This window comes from Mytilus trossulus, chromosome 3 (assembly GCF_036588685.1).
Source record: "Mytilus trossulus isolate FHL-02 chromosome 3, PNRI_Mtr1.1.1.hap1, whole genome shotgun sequence".
Lineage (NCBI taxonomy): Eukaryota > Metazoa > Mollusca > Bivalvia > Mytilida > Mytilidae > Mytilus > Mytilus trossulus.
This window is the reverse complement of record NC_086375.1, coordinates 4,062,875-4,089,942: the sequence shown is the minus strand read 5'-3', so window position 1 is coordinate 4,089,942 and position 27,068 is coordinate 4,062,875. Positions and strand designations below refer to the sequence as shown.

The following is a 27,068-nucleotide window of genomic DNA, read 5'->3' as shown; positions in this document are numbered from 1 at the left end:
AATAGAACATAAGGGTAAAATGCTGTTTTTGGCTAATAACTCAAAAACCAAAGCATTTAGAGCAAATCTGACATTGGGTAAAATTGTTTATAAGGTGAAGATCTATCTGTCCTGAAATTTTCAGACGAATCGAACAACCCGTTGTTGGGTTGCTGCCCCTGAATTTGTAATTTTAAGGAAATTTTGATGTTTTTGGTTATTATCTTGAATATTATTATAGATAGAGATAAACTGTAAACAGCAATAATGTTCAGCAAAGTAAGATTTACAAATAAGTCGACATGACCAAAATGGTCAGTTGCCTCCTTCAGGAGTTATTGCCCTTTATAGTCAATTTTTAACCATTTTTCGTAAATCTTAGTTATCTTAATGATCTTATACAAAAATCTTCTCCTATGAAACTACTTGGCCAAATTAATCTAAACTTGGCAACAATCATCTTTGGGTTATCTAGTTTATGAAATGTGTGGCGTGACCCAGTCAACCAACCAAGTTGGCCCCCGTGGCTTAAAATAAAACATAGGGGTAAAATGCAGTATTTGGCTTATAACTCAAAAACCAAAGCATTTAGAGCAAATCTGACAAAGGGTAAAAATCTTTATCAGATTAAGATCTATCTGCCCTGTAATTTTCAGACAAATCGGACAAATTGTTGTTGGGTTGCTGCCACTGAATTGGTAATCTTAAGGAAATTTTGCTGTTTTTGGTTATTTTGAATACTATTATCGATAAAGATAAACTGTAAACAGCAATAATGTTCAGCAAAGTAAGATTTACAAATACGCCAACATGACCGAAATGGTCAATTGACCCCCCATGGAGTTATTGTCCTTTATAGCCAATTTTTAAATTTTTATTAACATATTCCACTGAAACTACTGGGCCAAGTTCATTATAGATAGAGATAATTGTAAGCAGCAAGACTGTTAAGTAAAGTAAGATGTACAAACACATCACCATCACAAAACCACAATTTTGTCGTGAATCCATCGATGTCCTTAGTTGAATATTCACATTGACCAAGGTGAGTGACACAGGCTCATTAGAGCCTCTAGTTTTTTTTTTTTTTACAAAAACCCAATAACTCTTAAATAAAATTTTGAATCATCACCAAAAAATAAACAGATCTTTTGATTTATTTTGATTTATATAACTATGAAGTGTGTAAAGTTTTTAGCAATAATCATAAATGGTTTTTGAGATAAGCAGGCCTCTACAATAACTTTTTTTCCATCTTGTCCAGTAGGACAAGTACATACCAAAACTTACTTGTCTGAATGAAATTGTAACTTAATGTCCAAACAGATCACAACACAACATTAAAATGTAACACACACAGAAACAAGCTATAATATAACAATAGCCATTTCCTGACTGGGTACAGAACAAAATGGTGGATTGAACCTAGTTTTGTGGCTAGCCAAACCTCGCACTTTTATGGCAATATTACATATAACACTAAAATGACACTATTACATGACAGGAATGAAAAACGGGACTAGGGTTCTAGTTTTCATTAATGCAAAGGTCTCACCAGACTCTGCACATGAGGCACCGTCTGATAGGCCTGCCAATGTGCACTAATTGGATTTGTATCCGTTTTTATACGACTGCAAAATTTGAAAAAAATTTCGTCGTATATTGCTATCACGTTGGCGTCTTCGTCTTTGTCGTCGTCGTCCGAATACTTTTTGTTTTCGCACTCTAACTTTTAGGATTTTAGGAATTAGGGGCCAAAAAGGGCCAAAATAAGCATTTTCTTGTTTTTTGCACAGTAACTTAAGTTGAAGTATACAGAAATGTATGAAATTTGACACAAGGTTTATGACCACAAAAGGAAGGTTGGGACTGATTTTTGAAATTTTTGTTATAACAGTTAAGGAATTAGGGGCCAAAAAGGGGTCCAAATAAGCATTTTTCTTGGTTTTCGCATCATAACTTTAATATAAGTAAAAAGAAATCTATGAAATTTAAACACAAGGTTTATGACCACAAAAGGAAAGTTGGTATTGATTTTGGGAGTTTTGGTTCTAACAGTTTCGGAATTAGGGGCCAAAAAGGGGTCCAAATAAGCATTTTTCTTGGTTTTCGCACCATAACTTTAGTATAAGTAAAAAGAAATCTATGAAATTTAAACACAATGTTTATGACCATAAAAGGAAGGTCAGTATTGATTTTGGGAGTTTTGGTCCTAACAGTTTAGGAATAAGGGGCCCAAAGGGTCCAAAATTGAACTTTGTTTAATTTCATCAAAAACTGAATTATTGGGGTTCTTTGATATGCAGAATCTAACTGTGTATGTAGATTCTTAATTTTTGGTCCCGTTTTCAAATTGGTCTACATTAAAGTCCAAAGGGTCCAACATTAAACTTAGTTTAATTTTGACAAAAATTGAATCCTTGGGGTTCTGTGATATGCTGAATCTAAAAATGTACTTAGATTTTTGATTATTGGCCTAGTTTTCAAGTTGGTCCAAATCAGGGTTCCAAAATAAAACTTTGTTTGATTCATCAAAAACTGAAAAAATGGGGTTCTTTGATATGCCAAACCTAACTGTGTATGTAGATTCTTAATTGTTGGTCCTGTGTTCAAATTGGTCTACATTAAAGTCCAAAGGGTCCAAAATTAAACTTAGTTTAATTTTAACAAACATTGAATTCTTGGGTTTCTTTGATATGCTGAATCCAAACATGTACTTAAATTTTTGATAATGGGCCCAGTTTTCACGTTGGTCCAAATCAGGATCTAAAATTATTATATTAAGAATTGTGCAATAGCAAGACATTGTCAATTGCACAGTACTCAGCAATAACAAGAAATCTTCAATTGCGCAGTATTGTGCAATTGCAAGAAATTTTCAATTGCACAGTATTGCGCAATAGCAAAAAATCTTCAATTGCACAGTATTGTGAAATAGCAAATATTTTCAATTGCACATAATTGCGCAATAGCAAGAAATATCTAATTGCAAATTTCAATTGGAGTTATCTTTATTTGTCCAGTATAGTAGTTGAATAAACTTAAATCATTGTTTAATACAATATACAATGTATATTCACTTTTACGTAACCAACTGATAAATTAAAACAATCTTTACCATTAAGTGATAACAATAAATATTTGATGATGTATTTAAATGAGTAATTATTGTTTCATTTCATTTGAAATTTCATAAATAAAAAGAAAATTTCTTCAAACATTATTTTGAGAGGATTAATATTCAACAGTATAGTGAATTGCTCAAAGGCCAAAAAAAAAAGTTCATTAGACCAAATTCACACTGTGTCAGAAACATATGCTGTGTCAACTATTTAATCACAATCCAAGTTACTTTATCTACAAAGTGCATCGCTGATTCCGATCAGTAAGACTGGTTTCCAAGAATAGTATGCCTTTTACCTTTTACAAAGTACCTGACAATGAACCAGTTTTAAATTATTGATTGCAACTTGATATAGCATTTATTTGTCCAACCTTTTTTCCTCTGGTACCAGACAATTAGACACATTATTGTTAAGCCCTGGATAAGGCGCAACATGTAGACCCCTGTTTTAGTTAAATTTAAAAAAAATCTTCTCTTTTGAAACTGCTAAATTAATTTCGGCCAAACTTTGGCTGAATGAGTTTCAGAGTATCAAGTATATTTTTTTTATTTTAATTAAAAGAGAGCCACAATAGCTAAAATGGAACAGAGGGATGAAATGCATTTTTTGGCTTTTGAAGACAATATGACAGACACAAAGAATGCTTTAATCGGATTTTTGAGTCTCTCATAAATATATATAAAAAAGCAAAAATAATCATTGATCAAGATTTATGCAAAAAATGGAACAATTTGTTCCCAAGTTGAGATTTTTAATAATAGAGTTATACCTACCAGTGAAAATTGACATTTATTAAATAAGAATATAATTCGTGTTAAATAGTTCTCATCGCAAACATCTAGGTGATCTAGAAAAAAAAACATCCCTAGGATGTCCGATTACCTTACCTGTGTAATACATCCCACTACAGGTAAATTAATATACAGGTATTCTCATCAGTTTTGATTTTTGTCATGTTCCTTCAATCTACACTTACATGTATCTCGAAATTCATCTTGTGGATGGTGGTGGCCCCTTCACTTGAGGTATAACTCTATTATTAAAAATCTCAACTTGGGAACAAATTGTTCCATTTTTAGCTCACCTGGCCCAAAGGGCCAAGTGAGCTTTTCCCATCACTTGGCGTCCGGCGTCGTTAGCTTTTAGAAAAATCTTCTCCTCTGAAACTACTGGGCCAAATTAATCCAAACTTGGCCACAACCATCATTGGGGTATCTAGTTTAAACAATGTGTGGCGTGACCCGGTCAACCAACCAAGATGGCCGCCACGGCTAAAAATAGAACATAGGGGTAAAACGCTGTTTTTGGCTAATAACTCAAAAACCAAAGCATTTAGAGCAAATCTGACATGGGTAAAATTGTTTATAAGGTGAAGATCTATCTGTCCTGAAATTTTCAGACGAATCGAACAACCCGTTGTTGGGTTGCTGCCCCTGAATTTGTAATTTCAAGGAAATTTTGATGTTTTTGGTTATTATCTTGAATATTATTATAGATAGAGATAAACTGTAAACAGCAATAATGTTCAGCAAAGTAAGATTTACAAATAAGTCGACATGACCAAAATGGTCAGTTGCCTCCTTCAGGAGTTATTGCCCTTTATAGTCAATTTTTAACCATTTTTCGTAAATCTTAGTTATCTTAATGATCTTATACAAAAATCTTCTCCTATGAAACTACTTGGTCAAATTAATCTAAACTTGGCAACAATCATCTTTGGGTTATCTAGTTTATGAAATGTGTGGCGTGACCCAGTCAACCAACCAAGTTGGCCCCCATGGCTTAAAATAAAACATAGGGGTAAAATGCAGTTTTTGGCTTATAACTCAAAAACCAAAGCATTTAGAGCAAATCTGACAAAGGGTTAAAATCTTTATCAGATTAAGATCTATCTGCCCTGTAATTTTCAGACAAATCGGACAAATTTTTGTTGGGTTGCTGCCACTGAATTGGTAATTTTAAGGAAATTTTGCTGTTTTTGGTTATTTTGAATACTATTATCGATAAAGATAAACTGTAAACAGCAATAATGTTCAGCAAAGTAAGATTTACAAATACGTCAACATGACCGAAATGGTCAATTGACCCCCTATGGAGTTATTGTCCTTTATAGCCAATTTTTAAATTTTTATTAACATATTCCACTGAAACTACTGGGCCAAGTTCATTATAGATAGAGATAATTGTAAGCAGCAAGACTGTTAAGTAAAGTAAGATGTACAAACACATCGCCATCACCAAAACACAATTTTGTCATGAATCCATCTGCTTCCTTTGTTTAATATTCACATAGACCAAGGTGAGGGACACAGGCTCTTTAGAGCCTCTAGTTAATAATATTCATTATACCTACCAGTGAAAATTGACATTTATTAAATTAGAATACTCACTGATTCCAAAGCAGTGTTGAATTCATTCAACGGTGGTGGATGAATTTCCTTCTCTTCAAGAAAAATCCACAAACAAATATCTTTCCAACAGGATAAAATACTACCACCATAACAAAAAACCCACTATTTACATCTATATACAGCTACATGTTATACTGCAAATACAAATAAAATATCATACAAATAAATGAATTTGTATGCTTATATCCTATTCTAAAAACTTTAGTGGTATCAAAATCTCGCAAATAAAACTTTGCGAATGTTGATTCAACTGCCCAGTCGGCAGAATCTAGAATTGATTTCAAAGAAGCTCCCTTGTACAAAGCCCAACTTGGAGCTATATCACGTGTGGAATGTGCATTTACTTTCATATTGTCATCATTATAAGCTATTCTAATAGCCTGTACAATCCAACTTGAAATAGTTGCTGTTGATACCGGTTTGTGCGGTTCATTTATTCCCAGAAAAAGCTTAATTCTTTCTGATTCACTCAACTTTCCCCGAAAATTCTTAGTTTTATCCAAATAAACTGAAAGAGCTCTTTTTGGATCTATTAAAGTTTTCTCTGGAAAACTGGGAACAAATAATTTTTCTCCAAAATGTTTTTGTCTATCTTGCTTGGCTAAGCCATGTCTTACAAAAGTAATACCCTTACTTTGAACTCTCATTGACTTGTCATCAATACGGAGACTTTGCAAATCACTACGTCTTCTGAATGTAGTTATGGCAACTAAAAACACTGTTTTTAAAGTTACATGCTTTAAATCAACTTCTTGCATAGGCTCAAAAGGTTTCTTCTCAAGAGCCAGTAACAATAATTCTAAGTTCCATTCAGGCAGAATTTTAACCTTTGGAGGTCTAGAATTAAGAACACCTTTGATAATTCTAACTATGTTAGGGTGTTGGCCGACAGGAAAATTTTGCACTGGAGGTAACACTGCAGATAACATAGATCGATAACCTGCTATTGTCCTATATTGCAAACCAGAATGAAATAAATAAGGCAAAAAATCGGCAATCTGATTTAAATTTGCTGAATATGGATCAATTTGTCTCTCACCACACCAGCTATTAAACTTTTCGAATTTTGAGGAATAGTCCTTTTTTGTACCATCGCGCCATGAAGCTGAGAGCAATGTTCTTGCTGATTCAGAAAATCCCTGTTTTAAAACGTCTGTCGAAAGAAGCCATGCTGTCAGATTTAATATTTCTGGATTTGGATGAAACATTTTCATTTTGGACTGAGACAACAAATTGTCCATTACTGGTAGTCTTATTGGGCAAGCTATCAGTAACTGTAAAATCTCTGTGTACCAGTGTCTCCTTGGCCACTGGGGCGCAATCAAGATAATCTGACAGTGGAACTGCCTCATATATGGGCAGGAATTCGCTAATGCTACTTTAGTGTGACATTGTAAGCAAAAAAGAAAAATCATTATAAGCTTCTAAATTTTTTACAAATGATTGCTACAAATGGTGTCCTTCTATTTGTAACCAAAAAAATCATTTTTAAACTTGCGTCAGTTTGGAACCAAAGCAAATAATGAATTTGGAGCATGTAACATGGACACTTTTTCCAAATTGAAATTAATGATTCCTTAACTTATTCAACATTCAATATCATATATATTGATCACAAAACATTGTCTATCATCAAAACTCTAAAATGTATATTTTCATTTCTTTCAGAAAATTTGTGAAAACAAGTTTCCTCTACTTTTCTGTCAATGTTACATTCAATGTTTAAGAGATAAAAAAAAATTCTGAACATGTAAAGGCTCTTTTTCATTGTGTTACCCTCACATTAAAAAATTGTATTAATATTTTTGCAATTATCTCATTTCTGTCATAAAATAGTGACTTAAATGTTGCATGTAACGTGGACACAAAAAATATGAATAATGAACCATGCCAGAATTGACCTTTAAAGGTATAAAAAGCCTCCAAACAACCATCTGAATGTAAATTATACAATTATACTGCCACATTTCTCATATATGATATTATTTAAATAGTGGTTAATACCAAAACTATTCACCTAAATTTCAGACAGCAGACATATTTTTTAACTATACCAGTAGTTATGCTTGTTCATGGTGGTACACTATGGAAGGCTAAATTAAAAGATGTCAAAATAACCAGAAAAATAAAATTAAGACCAAAGATAGATCAATTGATGAAGGAGTCATCCAAAATTTCCACAACATGAAACATTTTTATATCAGTAGGTAAGCAACCGGTTTTTTTATGCACAGGGATGAGATTGATAAGAAGACAACCACACAACCATCAGCATCCACAATTTTCTCACTCAATAACTAATACTGTCAAAGTAAGGGTACAAAATGATTACATGTATCCCTCATTCATGTGACACAGCCAACTTAAAACTAATAGTATGAAAAACCAAGACAAAATATGGACAAATCTACGAGAGGTTGATACAGCTGCACTTATTGAGAATCTTATTTTCAATCATTTACATAACTTCTATAAAGAACAATTTGGGTTTCATCTTTGAGGTAGTTGTCTGATAGACATATTACCCCATATCTCGTTTTATTTCTGCTGGTTAATCTTACATTTATGATAACTTTTTAAGGTTTAAACAATAAATTTTATTTCAAACATTCAAAACAAGTTTCTTGTTTCTTGTTTTCTGTCTCCAACAACTTCAACTATCTATCTGAAAAAAAACCAAAAAAACAAAACAACAATTAATCTACCCTCAGTCAGAACCAAAATCCATGTATAGATTATAAAATTTACAATAATATAGAAACTCTCAAATATCTTGTTTCGATTTTTCAATGCCATTTCATCTTGAAAACTTGTTACCTAAACTACAGGAAGCCACAATTTAAAGGGCCCCATAATGACCAGTGTAAAACATTTCAGAAGAGAAAACCAACACCCACTAGACCATAGTCCTGTTTTCAACTTTATTTGGCCTTCTTTTACTTTTTTGTTTCATTAGCGTCACTGAAGAGTCTTTTGTAAACGAAAAGCGTTTCTGGCCTACAAAATTTCAATTCTGGTATCCATGATGAGTTTATTATTATTATTTTGAAATCAGAAGGAGCCTGAACCTCTTAAAATGCAAAAGATATTCAGGAATGTCAATTATTGGCATAACAATTAAAAAAAAATGTTACAAATTGAATTCCTCATGATTTCTAAAATGATCATCAGTAAATACACATGATACATGTGTTGACTGGTGATTGAAAAGAGAAAAATAAACAAGATTTTGAAATAACTATCTTCTACACTGCTGTAGAATGGTCAAATTGGAGATCACTAGTATGTTTGCATACACAGTCACCATCATCTGGTTTTCTAACACAGACAAACACTACTATCTGACTGGCTGAAAGGACCGTCACCACCTGACTCACTAATAGGGACCTTATCAGACTGGTTAACACAGACATCACAATCTGCCAGGCTGATAGGGTTATCACCATCTGACAGGCTGAAAGGGATATCACCATCTGACTGGCTGACAGGGACATCACCATCTGACTGGCTGACAGGGACATCACCATCTGACTGGCTGACAGGGACATCACCATCTGACTGACTGACAGGAACATCACCAACTGACTGACTAATATGAACATCACCATCTGCCAGGCTGACTAGGACATTACCATCTGTTGGCTGACAGGGACATTACCCTCTGAGTGGCTTACAAGAACATCACAGACTGACTGACTGACAGGAACATCACCAACTAACTGATTGACTGATATGTACATCACCATCTTCCAGGCTGACAGGGACATCACCGTCTGTCTGGCTGCCAGGGACATCACCATCTGACTGGTTGACAGGGACAGTATCTTTTTGCAGCATCTTCCTGAGAGTTTTCTTCATCACATTTATTGCTGATCATCTTTTTCTTTCTTAGGTTTATATTGCCTGTAGATTTTTTTTATTAAAAATTGCATGTAAATTTTCAAGACCGACACCAATTTTGTTGTCAATGAAGGAAATACACTTCTAAAAAGAATATCTATATTTAGAAATAAAGATGAAGTTTGATGGTGGTAAAACAAGTTAAATTATCAATAATCTCTTTATAGAGCAAAGGAGTTAGTAAATGTTATCAATTCTGTTCATGCGTGTAACATTGACAGAAAGTACATCACATCACCATCTGCCAGGAAAATATATACACAAAATATTGTTGTCAATGTTACTAACTAGTGTTAAAAGACAAATTAAACAGGAAAACATGAAAACGCTTTAATTTTGTAAAATAAAAATAAGATAATAGCTCCATATGGCAGTAAGTTTTGTTTACGCATGTAACACTGGCCTGAACATGTACAAGTCTAATTAATAAACTCTGTCAATGTTACATACACAATTTTTTGATGAAAAAAAAGTTTAATTTGGGTTTACTTTATACATTATTTTTTAAAATAAATATCATAATGATAACTTTGAATATTAAAAATTAGATTAACTGTTGATTTCAACACAGTAAAATCTTCTCATGTAACACAAAAATGACCTGATACAAAAATCGTAGTCCATGTTACATGTGTTACTCATAAAGTTATCATAGGAGCATCAAAGAAATTGTGTGATGACAATATTTCATATGTTAGTCATTTATAAACACAGATAAACTCATTTTAAAGCTCATAACAGAGGTTTGGAAATCAATGCTTTTAAACATTATAATTCTGGGTTATGTATGTAACATTGACAGGAACACCAACAAATGATGAGGAAAAGTTGCTAGTCAATCAGGAAAAAAATAAACACAAATAATTAAAACTCATTTATTTCTTTAATATCATTTTAATGAAGCAAATTTAAATTTCAACAAGATTTTATTGATTGAATAATTGTATGCACATTTATTAGGTTGTAGCATGTAACCTGGACGCAGAAGATGTGTCAATGTTACATGCCTTTAAACAATAAGAATAACAAATAAATATTGTAAAGTCTAGAAATCAAGAAAGATCAATAACTTCTCTGTTAAGAATTCAGCAAAAATTTATATTTGATTTAATATCATGCACTGGCCAACTATGCATTAAGTGTAATAAAGTAATATTGTTTTTATTCTGGTGTCAATGTTACATTTTATATTTTCAAATTAAGTGGCCAGTTATCTTTATAATGCTGAGAATGAATACAAGTACTAGTTAATCAAATTGGCAATTAATCTGTGGTATTTCATGTAATAAATAAATTGATAAGGCAAACCGTACAAAAAAAAGCTTTTGCATGTATCATAGACACCTTTCATTGGTAAATATTTTCATGTTAATGTTATGTACAGAAATCTCTCCAGCAATAAAATGAATATCGTAAGGGTCAAACCTGTTTAAATACAAGATAAACTTATATTTTTTGACAAAATTACAACTGTTATAAAAAGATGAGTATTATTGGACAGTATTGACACGAAAATGAAATAAATTTTCTTACCTTCTATATTTTTCAAACTTCAGTTGATTGATAAAAATCATGAAATCCAAATTGTACCCATTGTTGACACCTTTCAAAATTTGCCATGCTGGACCAATAACTTGTTTCCAAAGCTAATCAGCTAATGAAAAGGTGCATGGAACATTTGTTGACGGGAAAAGTTACATGCACTTGTCCATTTTCAAACGTATTTTATTTGCAGCAATAATCGGATTCTGTACAAAATGGAGTTTCTAAATGATAGACCGATCATTTTGCAGTTGATTTTCAACTATTATAGTAGAAAAATTCTTCAGGCATATTCTAAATATGGCTAGGGGTTTTGCCACTGCAGAAATGTCACACTTTTTGTCTACAGTTTTCAACTGCCAGCACATAACAAGTGCTGATTTTTTGTTGATTTTTTTAATTGGATCCATTTTTTTTGCATTTGGCAATAAAGACTAACCCACTTTGATATTTAAACAATGTTTATTCTCCATATTTGCATGATTCCTTTATTTTTTAATTGGATAAACACTTTTGACCCTTAAATTTCACTAGCGAATTCCTGCCCTATATTGCAATACAGTGGCGGATTTAGAAATTTTCATAAGTGGGGGCCCACTGACTGACCTAAGAAGGGGCCCGCTCCAGTCACGCATCAGTGATTCCCTGTATAAACAACCAAATTTTTTCCTGCCCCCCCCCTAAATCCGCCTCTACAATATCCTTGGAATCAGACAAATTGGGGGAAACACATACGCGTACATGTTCTCCCAAGGAATTGTCAGAGCATCCAAGGCCAAAGCATTGGGATGAGGAGTCCAAGTGCAAAAGATTTTTGTCTGGCGATTTTCCCATGACGCAAACAAATCTATCAAAGGAGTTCCCCATATCTGAAAAATCTGCTGCACTATTGACTTGTTCAGAGACCATTCTGTCGGACAAACCTTTTCCAGACTCAAATGATCTGCTAAAACATTCTTCCTGCCCATAATATGGGCTGCTTTCAATACTATGTTGTCTTGAATTGCTATCTGCCATAGCTCCCAAGTCGAGTAATATAAATTTGGTGACTTCGTCCCCCCTTGACAATTTATGTATTGCACTACGCTTGTGTTGTCGCTCCTTATCAGAACACATTTTCCCTTCAAAATTTTCAGAAAATGCTGAACTGTCAAAGTTACAGCTTTCATTTCCAAACAATTTATATGCCAAAGTTTCTGTTCTGAGTTCCAAACTCCCAGAAAAATCTGTTTTCCCATATGACCCCCATAACCTTTCATTGAAGCATCTGTCGTTATGGTCACATTGATTTTCGGCAATTGCAAATATCGGCCTTTCAGCGTGTTGGCTGAATTTTTCCACCATAAAAGATGGGATTTCAGATGTTGTGTCAATGGAACATGTGCCAACATATTTTTGCTGACTGGTCTCCAAAAACTTAACATATGAAGTTGGATGTGTCTCATAAAGAGACGAGCATTGGGAATCAATTCGATGCATGATGCCATCATCCCCAAAATTTTCAAAAAATCTAGAGCCAAATTTTGACCTGAAAGCATCTTTTCTAGTAATATCTGTAATTTTTCTATCCTTTCCATTGTTGGATAAACTAGGCCCTTGTCTAAATGAAAAAATCCCCCTAAGTAAGTTATCACTTGACTTGGAACTAGGCTCGATTTGTCTATGTTTATCATAAAGCCTAGTGAAACCAACAGATTGAGACATTTCAGACGATCCTGAACTAATTGCTGTTGGTTTTGATTGACTATCAACCAATCGTCTAAATATACTGACATTCTGATATTTTGAGTTCTCAGATATGCAGCTACTACTGACACCAGTTTTGTGAAACTTCGAGGAGCACATGTTGGTCCAAAGCACATTGCTTTCCATTGATTTGCTATGCAAAACCTCATGTACGGACGATGTTTCTGAAAAATTGGTACATGGAAATATGCATCGCTCAGATCTATTGAAATTGCCCAATCTTTTGGTTTCACTAGATTTATGACTTTGCTCATTGTGTGCATCTTGAAATGGACTTTCTTTAGATGTGCATTTAATGGTTTTAAATTTGTCACAGGTCTCATTTTCCCGTTTTTCTTTGGCACCAGAAATAGTGTACTGTAAAAACCTGTGAGAGATTCCGGAAAAAATACTTTTTCTATAGCATCTTTTTCTAATAAAGAATTTATTTCTGCCAAAAATATATCTGCGTTTTTGTGAGATAGTATTGTTTTCTTGATGCCTGTCCATGCAGGTCTTTGAAGAAATTCCAGTTTGTAACCTTCCTTTATTATAGAAAGTACCCACTGATCTGTTGTTATCATTTTCCAATTTTGAAGAAAATATTTTAGACACCCCCCTACCGGAATCTCTGTACACATCATTAAACATGAGCCTACCTTTGAGTCAACTGTTGTTCTTTCTGGGGGTCCGAAAAGACCCCCAGCTACTCTGACCAGTCTTGTTGGTCTTGTCCTTATTTGACTCTTTTGCAGGACCCTTATAGCCTTGATTGTCTCTTTGTGGCTGTCTCCCACTATTTGATGTCTTAGGCACATTGAACCTATTGTTATTTGAGCCTCTAGTCTTATTGGCATTAACATTTATGCTCAACATTGAACTTGGGAGTTTTATTTTGCCAATCTCGGTCAAAATCTGCCCTTCTCTTCCTACCCTGACCTAGTTCAGGTAATAAATCATTCAATTGATCTTTTTGTTCCTTGCGCTTTTCAAGGCATGTCTTAAGACCATTCCCCAAAACACCTTCTCCTGATAGAGGCAAATATTGAGTTTTGTCTTTTATATCAGACACATTCACAAGACCTGATTCATATGATGCAGTCTGACTAAATGAAAGAATGTACCAGTCCTACCCGACTGGTCCAAAGACTTAGTTGACATTGAGAACAAATCTTTCACAATTTGACAACATGATTCTTTCTCCTCATGCTCTAAAGACAGAGAATTTTCAAGCTTCCCAAGTAGAGTACCCATTGTCTGTTGCATATACATGCCTGAAATCACATTCATTCGAGACGCCATTTGTCCTTGATATGAAAGTTTTTCAATTTGTTTTAAAGGCTGTGTATATAATTGCCTATGGCCAGTATCCCATGACTTTACTGCCTTTGGCCCATGGTTCTTTCTCATCATTGGCTCTAGCAAGTCGTCCAGACTAGGAACTTGCAAGAACTCTACAGCACTATCATGCACAGGAAAACAACTCCTGTATTCCTCTCTATAAGCGGAAAGTTTCTCTGGGTGCTGACACCGCCAGGAGTTTTCCAAAATAGTGACTTGAGCCTGATCCATAATCAACCCAACACTACCTTTATCATTGTTTGAGGCAATATCCTCACTAAACAATTCTGACAAAACATTATGTCTAGTTATATTGTCTGAGCTTAACTCAACATCTTTGTTTACATCATTTGAATTAAACAGATTTTAATTGTACATGTTTCATAAACCTTTCACCTTTTCTAGCAACACTACCTGTTGACTGCTCAAATCTAATTTCGCTCTCATTTTCTGACTCATTGTCAGAGCGAATATCACCAAGTATATCCCTTTCTGTCGGATTAACATGAATAAAAATTTCCGACCTTGCGTCGAAATCTATATTCCTAGAAATTCTAGCAGAACCCAAATCCTCGTCTAGATTCGAAACTAGTGGAATAATGGGTCTAAGAGTGTCAGATCTGAGCAAACCTTGTGTTTCTCTATTCTGACCCCTTGAATCTGGATTAGTTTCAGATCTCGGCATACCTTGCGTATCCCTATTCTAAACTATACTATCGTTATTTGCCTCTCTAACATTGGCTAACGATTGCATCATGCTAAATAATGTATCAAATTTACTATCAAAATTATCTTGCAAACCTTTGATTTTCTTGTCATATTCCTGCTGCAATGCAGTTGACTTTGACGGCTTTTTCTTAGCCTTACCAGTGGTTTTGGTTCTGGACATATCTTTACTTGCCGGTAAAAATGATGGCGTATCTTTGTTTACCTCCTCCGAATCCTCGTGCACCTCGAGATCGGATTCCATACTCAAATATATTTAAATTTTCAATTTTAACGATATATTATTAAAACTTTGTTATTTAAAGAAGTCTTCAATGGAACAAAAACTAAATTTCTAATTTTGTTGAAAACTTTGCAGCGACGAGAACATCTGTTCGCTTGCTCGCAAAAATAAAAACTGATGAGAATACCTGTATATTTACATGTAGTGGGGTGTATTACACAGGTAAGGTGATCGGACATCCTGTTTTTATTTCTAGATCACCTAGATGTTTGCAATGAGAACTAGACAACACGTATTATATTCTAATTTAAAAAATGTCAATTTTCACTGGTAGGTATAATGAATATTATTAAAAATTACAGGTGAGCGATCCAAACTCTTGAGAGCCTCTTGTTGTGAATTTGTTATAACAGGCAAACATGACCAATAATTGTAAATCTGCATGAACCAACAAAAGGTTTAATCACTTGATTTATATACATGTATTAAAACTGTACATTTTCAAAATTTTTATGAAAAAAAATCAAATTTAAGCAAATCTTGATTTTGTTGGTAAATCTTAAAAAGAAGATGCCAGAATTTCCCGGTTTACTATAAATTAAATTGAATAATGGTGTATGAGAGAACAATTAAAAATTAATTTTTCCTCCAGAATTGTTAAAGTTAGATGTTTTTGAAACCAATAACAATAAATTGCTTCGCGCAGCTGGATACAACAGCAGAGGCCCAACCCTGAATAGTTAGGGCAAATATGGACACAATATTAACATTTGATACAGGTATGAATTTGGATTGTAATTTTAAAAATATTTGACTGATAATAGGTTTCTGACACAGAATAACTGTAGTCAAAGAACATAGAATTGGTTATTATACCCCCGCTTTAAAAAAGGGGGTATACTGTTTTACCTCTGTCTGTCAGTCCGTTCGTCCGTCTGTCCGTCCGTCCCATGAATATTTTTCGACGCATTTTTCTCAGGAACTACAATACAAGGATTTCTGAAATTTGGTTTCAGGGTCGTCTGGCGTACTTAATTATAATCCTGGTACCTTTGATAACTATTTATCTAAGTCAGCTATACCGTGTGATGTGTTTTCAGATTGATCACTTGACAACCCCCTGTTTACCGAACACTTGTATGATTTTACACATGATAGCCAAGTTGAAAATTTTCGTCACATTTTTCTCAGGAACTACAATACAAGGATTTCTGAAATTTGGTTTCAGGATTTATATAAGTCAGCTATACCGTGTGATGCGTTTTCAGATACATCACTCGACAACTTTCTGTTTACCGAACACTTGCATATTTTTACACTATTAATATTATCCACTTGCGGCGGGGGTATCATCAGTGAGCAGTAGCTCGCAGTTTCACTTGTTTGATTTGAATTTATATTAAATTTTTAGCTTTTGTGCAATATACTTTTGCTGTTGCAAATTGACCCCCCTCCCCCTTTTTTTACCCTACCCCTTTTCCCAAAAAAAATTCTTTCCCTTAAGGTATGGTCATAATCTCAATTCAAATTTCTAATGGAGTTTGATCCATAATTATACAACCACAAACATTCTTATTGATCATATAATGGTATGATGTCGTAGTTGTCTGCTTGAACGTCTGCGTCATAGTCTTAAGACACATTTGGTTTCCGGACAATAACTTTAGTTAAAGTGAAAAGATCTCTATGATTTTTTTGTCGAGCCTGCAACTTTTGTTGCAGAAAGCTGGACATAGGGATAGTGATCCGGCGGCGGTGTTAGCTCACTTCTTAAAAGCTTTATATTTTAGTAGGTGGAAGACCTGGATGCTTCATACTTTGTATATAGATGTCTCATGTTACGAAGTTTCCGTCAGTCACATGGCCAATGTCCTTGACCTCATTTTCATGGTTCAGTGACTACTTGAAAAAAAAGTTAAGAATTTTTGTAATGTTAAATTCTCTCTTATTAGTAGTAAAAGGATAATTATATTTGGTATGTGCGTACCTTGCAAGGTCCTCATGCCCGTCAGACAGTTTTCACTTGACCTCGACCTCATTTCATGGATCAGTGAACAAGGTTATGTGTTGGTGGTCAAGTCCATAACTCAGATACTATAAGCAATAGGTCTTGTATATTTGGTGTATGGAAGGACTGTATGGTGTACATGTCCAACTGGCAGGTGTCATCTGACCTTGACCTCATTTTCATGGTTCAGTGGTTATAGTTAAGTTTTTGTGTTTTCGTCTGTTTTTCTTATACTGTATGCAATAGGTCTACTATATTTGGTATATGGAATGATTGTAAGGTGTACATGTCCAACAGGCAGGTGTCATCTGACCTTGACCTCATTTTCATGGTTCAGTGGTCAAAGTTAATTTTTTCAGTTTTGGTCTTTTTATCAAATACTTTACGCCATAGGTACCCGGTCAACTATAAAAAGTGTATGGAAATATTTTATGATCTATATATTAGTCGCACAGGTTTTATTTGACCTTGACCTCATTTTCACAGTTCATTGCTCAGTGTTAAGTTTTTGTGATTTGGTCTATTTTTATTAAACTATAAGTATTAGGTCAACTATATTTGTTTTATGGAAGCATTGTTAGCTGTACATGTCAGCCTGGCATGGTTCATCTGACCTTGACACCATTTTCATGTTTCATTGGTCTTTGTTTAGTTATCTTGGTTAATGTAACGTTTATGTGACAGTTGTAATAAAGCTTTATACTTAGGACTATCAAAATAATATCAATGATTAGTAAAGAAGGCGAGACATTTCAGTGTGTGCACTCTTGTTTAAAGAAGGTTCAATACCACAAAAGGAAGGTTAGGATCGATTTTGGAGATGATCATCATGGTCCCAACCGTTTTGATATATAAGGGACTCAAAACAAGTATTTTTCTAGTTTCAGGATAATAACTTGAATGTGTATTAGTAGTTTGATTGCTCTGTTAAATACTACAAGTAGAATGTTGGGATTTATTTTAGTAATTAAGGGCCAAAAAGGGTTAAAAAGCAAGCATTTATGTAGTTTTCGGACAAATACTTGTGGTATAATTTCAGATAGATTCATACACTTAAAAATTAAACACAGTTAAATTATTGTATGAAACTAAAATGTACTAAGGTGCTTATTTGAGCCATTTTTTTTGGCCCCTAATTCTTAACTGTTGGGACCTCAACCCTAAAAATCAATCTCAACCTTTCTTTGAGGTTATAAATCTTGTGCATTAATTTCATGTATTTCTATTTACTTATACTAAAGTTATTGTCTGGAAACCAACTGTCTTCAGTCGATGCGGACAACAACGTGATACCAATATACGACCGCAAAAACTTTGCGGCCGTTTAAAAACTACAAAGTTTACTCAGTATTTTTAGAGTTGACACATATGTATTAATGAAAAAATATTTACAAATTTTTGCAGATAGGCATAGTCTTTTGGAAAGGATTAGCAGTCCAACTGAATTCAAGGCGCTGCTATCAAAGGGAACATATGCCTCATATGAAAACCGAGTTTATTTAGCAGGATCAGTTAAAACAGGCAAGAGCACTTTAGCCAGTGTATTGATAGGTGAACAAATTCCTACAGATTGGAAGTCCACGGATGGCCTTATTATACATTTTGGAAAAAATGGGATTGACATAAAGGAAAGGAAAATGATTCCATTAAAGAAAGGTATGTATAAAGTTTGTTTGGACTGAATAATAATTTGGTAAGAATTGTTTACAATCCTTGTATGCCCCTGCCATAGTGAAGGGGCATTAAATTTTACCCTTGTCAGTCTAGTCAGTGGTTGTCTTTTGTTTATGTGTTATATATTTGTTTTTCGTTCATATTTAGGCAGTTAAGCTGCCTTATGCGAGCAATTAAGATTTTTGTTCTACCCAATAAATGCCGAAATATGTGCCATTGTTATTATCTAGCTGGATGTTATTTTATTTTTAACTAATTGGACAGTTTTTTCATCATATAGTGTAATAATTCTTGATTTAAATATGATCAGAAAACCCTTAAATGATCGTCGATTTATCCAAAAGTTTTGAAGTTGCACATAGGAAGTAGGGCACATTAGGAATCTTTATGTAGTTTATTATCTCCTGAGATTTTGGCTAAGCTGTCAAAGAACAAATGTATGAAATGTTTAATCGCCGAAAATCTCTAAAGACAAGAAGTTTAAATTTCCCAAATGGCAAAAGTCGTAGGAATATTGTTTGTCGTCAATACTTAGTCAACTACGTCAGAAGTCTTACAATAAGTTTCACTGTTCATGCTGTTGGCGGCAATTTTAAATTATAAGACGAAATTTTTGTATCTTTTCAATTGGAAGTCAGCTAGGGGTTCAAATGAGCGGTTGTCCGAGGTCTGTGACCTTCCACCTTCGCAGTCGAACTTTCGACTTGGTTACTAGCTTAGTAACGCTCGACATGCCCGACTTGAGAGGAAATAAAAAAATAACTTTTGCAAACCTTTTTACCAAAGTCTCCTAACTTGTTTTTAGCATTATCATTCATAACAGCGATGTTCATTTTTTTCAACCGCTAGCTTTATACAGAAATCGCCGACAAATAATGTGTAAGTTCGAGTAAAATCGTATCTGACAAAAACAACATTGAAAACAAAATGGCTGACATGAGAATAAAATTACAATATCGGATACCGATGCCGGAAGCGGATATGGATTTGGCGATCTTTGATTATTTAAAAAAATCAGACAGATGACAAAATACATCTTTGCATGGTAAAATAAATATAAACACTAGAATTAAAAACCAAAAGATAAATGAAAAAGAATAAAAAAAATATATTTGAGGACAGTCGAGATCCCCACCCCTAAACCATGTATATCCATGTATGGGACAATATAATAAATCAAATGAAATATAGGGGAGTCCATGTTGGTCATCCCACCCCTCCTGTTTGAGAACTTGGAAACTGTTGAGATCCCCACCCATAAACCATATATATTCATGTATTGGACAATATAACAAATCAAATCGATTATAAGGGGAGTCCCTAGTGTCACTGCACCCACCTGTTTGAGAACTTGAAAACAGTCGAGATCCTCACCCCTTAACCATATACATGTATATTCATATATGGGACTAAATAACAAATCAAATAAAATAAAGGGGGAGTCTCTGCGGTGACCTAACCCCTCTTGTTGTTTGGGAACGAGATCCCCATTTTAAATTAAACCATATATTTTCATGTAGGGGACAAAAGAACTAATCAAATGAAATACAGGGAAAGTCCTAAGGGTCAACCTACCCAATCCTGTTTGATCCCCACCCCTCAACCATATATATTCATGTAATGGACAATATAACAAATCAAATGAAATATAGGGGAAGTCACTGGGGTCTGCACCCCCTCCTGTTTGAAAACTTGATAATGGTCGAGATCCCCACCCCTAAACCATATATATTCATGTATGGGACAATATATAAAAAAATCAAATAAAAAATAGTGGTAGTCACTAGGGTCACCCCTCACTCTCTTGTGTGTGTTTTGAGAACTTGTAAAAGATTGAGATACCAACTCCTAAACCATATCCATTCCTGTTTGTCATTTTAAAAAGATTGAATGACATACAAGGTCAATCTCATAGGCGTCACATATGTATATCACTTTGCTAGACCTAACACAGGTGTCATTTTATTCCAAACTTCATAATGGACTTGAGGTGAAGATGGGAGTCATTTACATTTACTATGGACAGGTCAATCGGACCTCACCATCGATCCCTGTAGTAGTAAACATTTTTCTGATTTGTGTCTCATAACTTTTGTACTGTAGAACACAAACTCAGTCTTCTTTCCAGGGAAGCAAGTCCATTCATACTTTTACAAGCTGGTACTAAAGTCAACTAATATGAACAATTACAATCAACTATACGAACTGCAAGCATTGCAAATTTGTACCACTGCTTACTCCAGCAGACTCATGACCATGAAAAAAAAATATACTTGATATATACGTTGCTTTTGAAAACCTTAATAAAATATGAATTATTTGCCGTAATGATTAAATGATTAATTCATTAAATGAACATAAATGTAATTATATGACTGTTTAATGTTTGTACTTTTAAATCTTTTTAAAAAAAAATGAAGCAACATTGCTACAGTTTTCATAATTATGTTTTTGGTTAACTGCCTACTGTGCTTACAGCGCTTCGATTTTATATAAATAAGGCCGTTAGTTTTCTTGTTTGAATTATATACAATATCATATCAGGGCCTTTTATTGCTGACTATGCAGTGTTGGCTTTGCTCATTGTTGAAGGCCGTATGGTGACCTATAGTTGTTAATTTCTATGTTTTTTTGGTTTCTTATGGACATTTGTCTCATTGGCAATCATACCACATCTTCTTTTTTATATATACATCCTGGTATTGGTTTCCATTCTTTAACTACAGTTTGCTTTATCCAAATGTTATAAATCTTATACGTAATGCTTACTACCACTAAACACAGATCAAGTTTGAAAAAAAATCAACACTTTTACCATTTTAGAGTGATTCCCCTTCACAAATGACAAAAAATACTGAATTTTGAAATAATTACAACCAAACTTCAAAACCAAATCTTTATATCTAGTGGGGGGGGGGGAGGGGAAACATGCATGTAATGGACTGTGAAACTCAGATCAGGATTTTTCTTATCGACATAAATTTTCTCGAATGTAACCGTATGATGTAGAAATTGTCTTTGAAAGTGTTTTTTTTTTCAATTTTCCATCAAAATGTAATATGTTTACAGTACCCGTGTTGTCTCTCTATTTGAATGAAATCACATATATAAAAAAAAATGGAAGAATCTGTTTCTTGATTTGATTTGTTTTGTTTTGTTTTGTTTTTGATAAATAGTTATCAAAGGTACCAGGATTATAATTTAGTAGCCAGATGCGCGTTTCGTCTACATACGACTCATCAGTGACGCTCAAATAAAAAATATTTATAAACCCAAACAAGTACAAAGTTGAAGAGCATTGAGGATCTAAAATTCCAAAAAAGTTGTGCCAAATACGGCTAAGGTAATCTATGCCTGGGATAAGAAAATCCTTAGTTTATAATTGTTCACTGCTTGCATATGAATTATAAATCATTATGACCTTTTCTTCGTGCATATATATGTATCCATGTCTCCATCTCCTTATCATTGGTAACAGTATAATCAAATAAGAAAGAAATATGCTATACATGTATATTTATAACATGATAGATAAATTAAAAAAATATCAAACAATAACAATACTATTGCATGGTTTTCAAATATTATGAAGGTCATATTTCCAGGAAACTTAACACTCTATATATATATAACATTGTAAAATGTTTTGCTATTTTATGTTATTCTTTAATCAGCCATCTATTGTACAAATGATAAGTTTACAAATTTTTGCTTTATTTGTACATGTACACATAAAGTCTCCAGTTATCCTGCTTCTATGTTTAGCACGGGGTTTTTGGGTCCCCTTAGCGGTCCAAGTTTAAACTGATTTCTTTGAAAAATTAGAGAAAATGATTTACATTTGACAACGATAGTTTCGAGTGTTGGGTGAAAATTTGTGTCCTGTTTTTAAAGTTCATACAATCAATTTTATTATATTTTCCGACAATTGAGATCCTCAAATAGGCGAGTGACTTATTTCAAAAAGACGCTTAGTTAACGACTTTAATGCACCCACCTAACACACGGCTGTATTATATATCATTCGAAAGCTGATAATTTGTACTTTCTGTTTTGCCCGGTCGTAAAAAAATCGTACGGTGCTTTTTCTGTTAAATCAAGGTCAAAGGTCATGAAAAAAAAAATATTTTGCGATTATTAAATAAAACGCTTTTTTCTAATTCTTGTTCCCTAATATTTTTCAAAAGATCATATGAACTTTATGGAACATGATACATAATTTCCAAATCAAATAAAAATAAAAAATTCGATGCGCAAAATTTCCCAAAAATTGAAATTTATCACAAATCCTAAAAAAATGGAAAAAAAAATTAAAAAGCTAAATGTAGCTTGGGTAATCGATGTTTGTATGCTAAAAAAATAGATAAATGTATATATTTTAGGTCAAGGAATATTTGTTTTGTAATTTTAAGATATTATTATTTATTTTTGTTCATGGAACAGCCTTTTATTTAAGTGTTTGCAGTTGCCCACAAATGTACCATCTTCAAATAGCGATCATTTTGTTAATTTATGTTAAAATAGCACATCGCTAATTGTGAATATCAGGGAGGAGAATGAGATTTCATAATAAAAGAAGGCATATTTAAAGTTAGAACATAATATATGCGTGGTAATTGAGGTTAAACTGTTTTTTACTAAGTCAAACTTTTTTACTTTTTGTAATTATGTTTAAATGCAAACATGACTTTGCAACTAAATCGTAGGCAACATTGAAATAAGTAACCTTGGTTAGAAACACTTGGTTGTCTAGAGCGGGATGTAAACGAACTAAATAAAATGCGGCTGTTTCTTATTTAGTTTAAAGTTGTGTTAAATTAAATCATATTAAATGTGTTTAGAAGTTTAATCGCTTTAATTATTTGAATAAAAGATGCTTCGAGAAATTTCTAAAGAAGCTTTTAAAATACAAAAGCATGTCATTGTGGATGTAAAACACTGTAAGCAGTGTATAATAACAAAATGACAAAGTTAAATACCCTTCTTTATTTTATAAGATCATTCGCTGTTTTAGGAGTGATCGTTTTCATTGTAAGCTGTGTTTTGTGGACTGTTGTTCGTCTCTTGGACTTTAATTTTATTTTGTTCATGGTTTTAATTAACTTTATTTGAATTCATGGTTTAGATGTTGATTGTCCCTTTCGTATTTTTTTTACTTTAAAGACATTAGGTTGCATTAATGAAAATCGGCCAAAATTCACCTCTTTATACCTATAACTTTCAGAACAATAGAAGTCTCCTTGAACACTGAAAAGTCTAATATACCATACCAATAAAACAGTAGATGTCTTCTAAAGCACATTAACAAGTTTCCTATACCCTACCACAAGGAACAATAGATGTCTCCTAATAAATGCTACTAATTCTTATATACCATACCACATACAAATGTAAATGTCTTTAAGTACATAAATAAGTCTCAAGAACCATACCACATAGAACAAGTAGAAATTTCCGCCTAAAACCTAACAAGTCTCATACATATATACCATACAACAAGAACAGTTGATGTGTCCTTATAGACAATAACTAGTCTCATGCATCATACCACATTTATCTATAGTTCTATAGATGCTTAGAGTAGAAAAGGAAATGTTCAACTAGGATGGAACATATATCTTGCCGTACTGGATACTGATATCATACGCAAAACTTTATAATAACTATTCTAATTTTATTAACAAACTAATATACTAAAACACTTTTGTATACACAGTATACTAAAATCATATTCACAATCATTTCTACATCTTTTATAGTAAATACATATGAAAATAATAATAAATGTATCATTTGGCTTTCTAGGGGGCTACTCGTTAAAACTTACAATAAGAATAAAAATAACCATATGAAAAACACTACCTACTCAAAACAATTTTTAAATTGATTAAAAAGTAAATTGTCTAAATTATGCAATTTAAGAACCTGCAGTAGAGCCCTGACAGGTGAAAAATTAATTTAAGAAACCTGACTGGTAGAGCCCAAACAGGTATAAATTTGAAAAATGAGAATGTCTGCGGTAGATCCAAGCAGTTACTTTTAGAACCTGAGTGGTAGAGCCCTAACAAGTATGAATTTTGAAAACTGCGAATTCCTGCGGTAGATCCCAACAGGTACTTTTATAACCTGAGTGGTAGAGCCCAGACAAGTATGAATTTTGAAAACTGAGAATTCCTGCGGTAGATCCCAACAGGTACTATTCGAACCTGACTGGTAGAGCCCAGACAAGTATAAATTTGAAAAATGAGAATTCCTGTGGTAGATTCCAACAGGTACAAAAAAATAACTTAATTATCACACTTAAATAAAACAAAGCCTAAATAAATAATAAAATGTATTAATGAATTGGGGGAAAATAATTTCCCTGAAATTAAGTAGGCCAAATTGAAACGAGTAGCATGAGTGAACGCCCCCAATGCAAGAAATGATACATATACATATAAAAAAAAAAAAATAAAAAAAAATATAATAATGACAATACAAAATTTTCCGTATACCATAAAGAGAATAGTACTTGAATGGAATTTATATATGAAAATGAAAACGCATAAAATAAAAAACCATACTATATAGATTTAACAAAATGTAGTTTTTATAACTCTTTGATATAGTACTGAACATGTATCAAAAATTTAGGAACAACACATTCTGCTTTGTGCGTTGCAAACAGTTTTTGGGTCAGTTCTAATGTAACGTATATAACAATCGGATGACCATCTTCCTAAAGTCTGAATAATATGGTCCTCGACCCCATGCCGCTGCAGCTGATGTAGCAGCACCAATTCGAAAAGAATGACCACACAATTTACTATCATTATACCCTAATCTGAACAGGGACTCTCGAAGCCGAGTTATAAATGTATCTCTAGACAAAGGAGCGTTATTATACTCATCGTTAACAAAAAAATAAGAATCTGGCCTAGCTCCATGATTTTTTCTTACTTGTATATATCTTCTCATCAAATCAACTGGGCTGAGAATATCATTTTCGAAAATAGTAATGTTAATACCTTCTCGAAATGGGTCACATTTGGAGGAATTCAGATGTACTGTGAAATTTTGAAAGTTTAAATCGAAATCAATGTTTTGAATTAAAAGTGTGTCCTGTCTGGCAATTTTACTACTATACGTAAATTCACCACATCGGAGAAATCCAAAAAAAGCTAGATTAAAAGAGCACTGTAACATTAAGTCGACGAATGGAGAAAAAACTCCTTGCTGTAACATACAACACAATTGTTTCAAAACTTGAGATGTAATAGGTAATCTCTTTTGTTTAACATTGTTCTGAGACTTTTTAATACCTCTTAATATACACTCTAAGCGTTGCACAATTTGACAAAGGGTCAGGATGTCCTATTCTTAAATAATTATGCCTCATTCCTGCTAAATACAATTTAATTGTAGCATGGGCTAGCTTAAGAGAATTCTTGCAATAGGTTACAAAATAAATTAAGCAATCTTCATCTATTATAGGCACACTATTTATATGATGCTGATTAGTCATAGCCATAAATGTTTTAAAACATAGAAATCCAGAATTATAAGTCTTTCTAGTACTTATACATAAGGATGCCTCCCATAGTTCTTCAACTTGTTTAATTATACCATCATCAAATGAGCTGGAGCTAGGCAAGGTGTGGGTATCTGATCTGCTTTTGGTGACAGCTTTCGAAATTTCTCCATCTGATAACGAGAAATTGAATCTGCTATTGAATTTTGTGTACCAGGAATATGTCGTACATGAACCACATAATTATGCATGGCGGAATGAAAAGTTAGCTTCCTCATTAACTTCATTATACTTGGAACCTTTGAACGACCTTTAGTAATAATTTCAACCACACTTAGATTATCACAATAGAAAAGAATACGTTTTCTAGGCCAATAATGCCCCCAAAGTACTCAAGCCATAACGATGGGGTAAAGTTCGAAAAATGCAATGGTATCAGGTCCGTTCGCGCCCAACACAATTTCGCACCCTACACGTTCGCACCTCGCACGTTCGCACCCAAGGTCCGTTCGCACTCTACACGTTTGCGCCTAATTTCAAATTCCAGTTGAATAATTGGAAGATTATGATTGTTGTTTTAAATTGATTTGGTGTAAATACTGAATGTATTTAGCTTGGTATGAGAAAAACATTGAAGATTTTAAATGAAAAAAAAAAATATTGCAATACATTATTAATGTATAACCAAAACATGATAAAATTAAATTATTCAGCACGTAGTCAGAATCTCACTTTATTTTGAAACAAGTCAATGAAACAAAGTTATAGCAATACACTAACCAAAACATGATTAAGAGTTATTCAACACAAAACAAAACGTTGACAGAATCCCACTTTATTTAATGGATAGAAGGTTTTTTTTAACAATACACTATCAAAAACATGATTAATATTTATTCTC

The 27,068-nt window shown here is 33.4% G+C and overlaps 1 protein-coding gene and 1 pseudogene across 1 annotated transcript in view; one reads left to right on the top strand and one right to left on the bottom strand.

The window, feature by feature from the left end:
* The window catches only part of LOC134709890 (uncharacterized), a 214,468-nt gene that overhangs the window by 97,810 nt on the left and 89,590 nt on the right, over positions 1-27,068 (top strand). The window contains exon 4 of the mRNA XM_063570018.1: positions 18,385-18,636. Coding sequence (XP_063426088.1) covers positions 18,385-18,636 — 252 coding nt within the window. The remainder of the gene's footprint in view (positions 1-18,384; positions 18,637-27,068) is intronic.
* LOC134709299 (uncharacterized) overlaps positions 25,339-27,068 on the bottom strand; it is a 31,349-nt pseudogene continuing 29,619 nt past the window's right edge.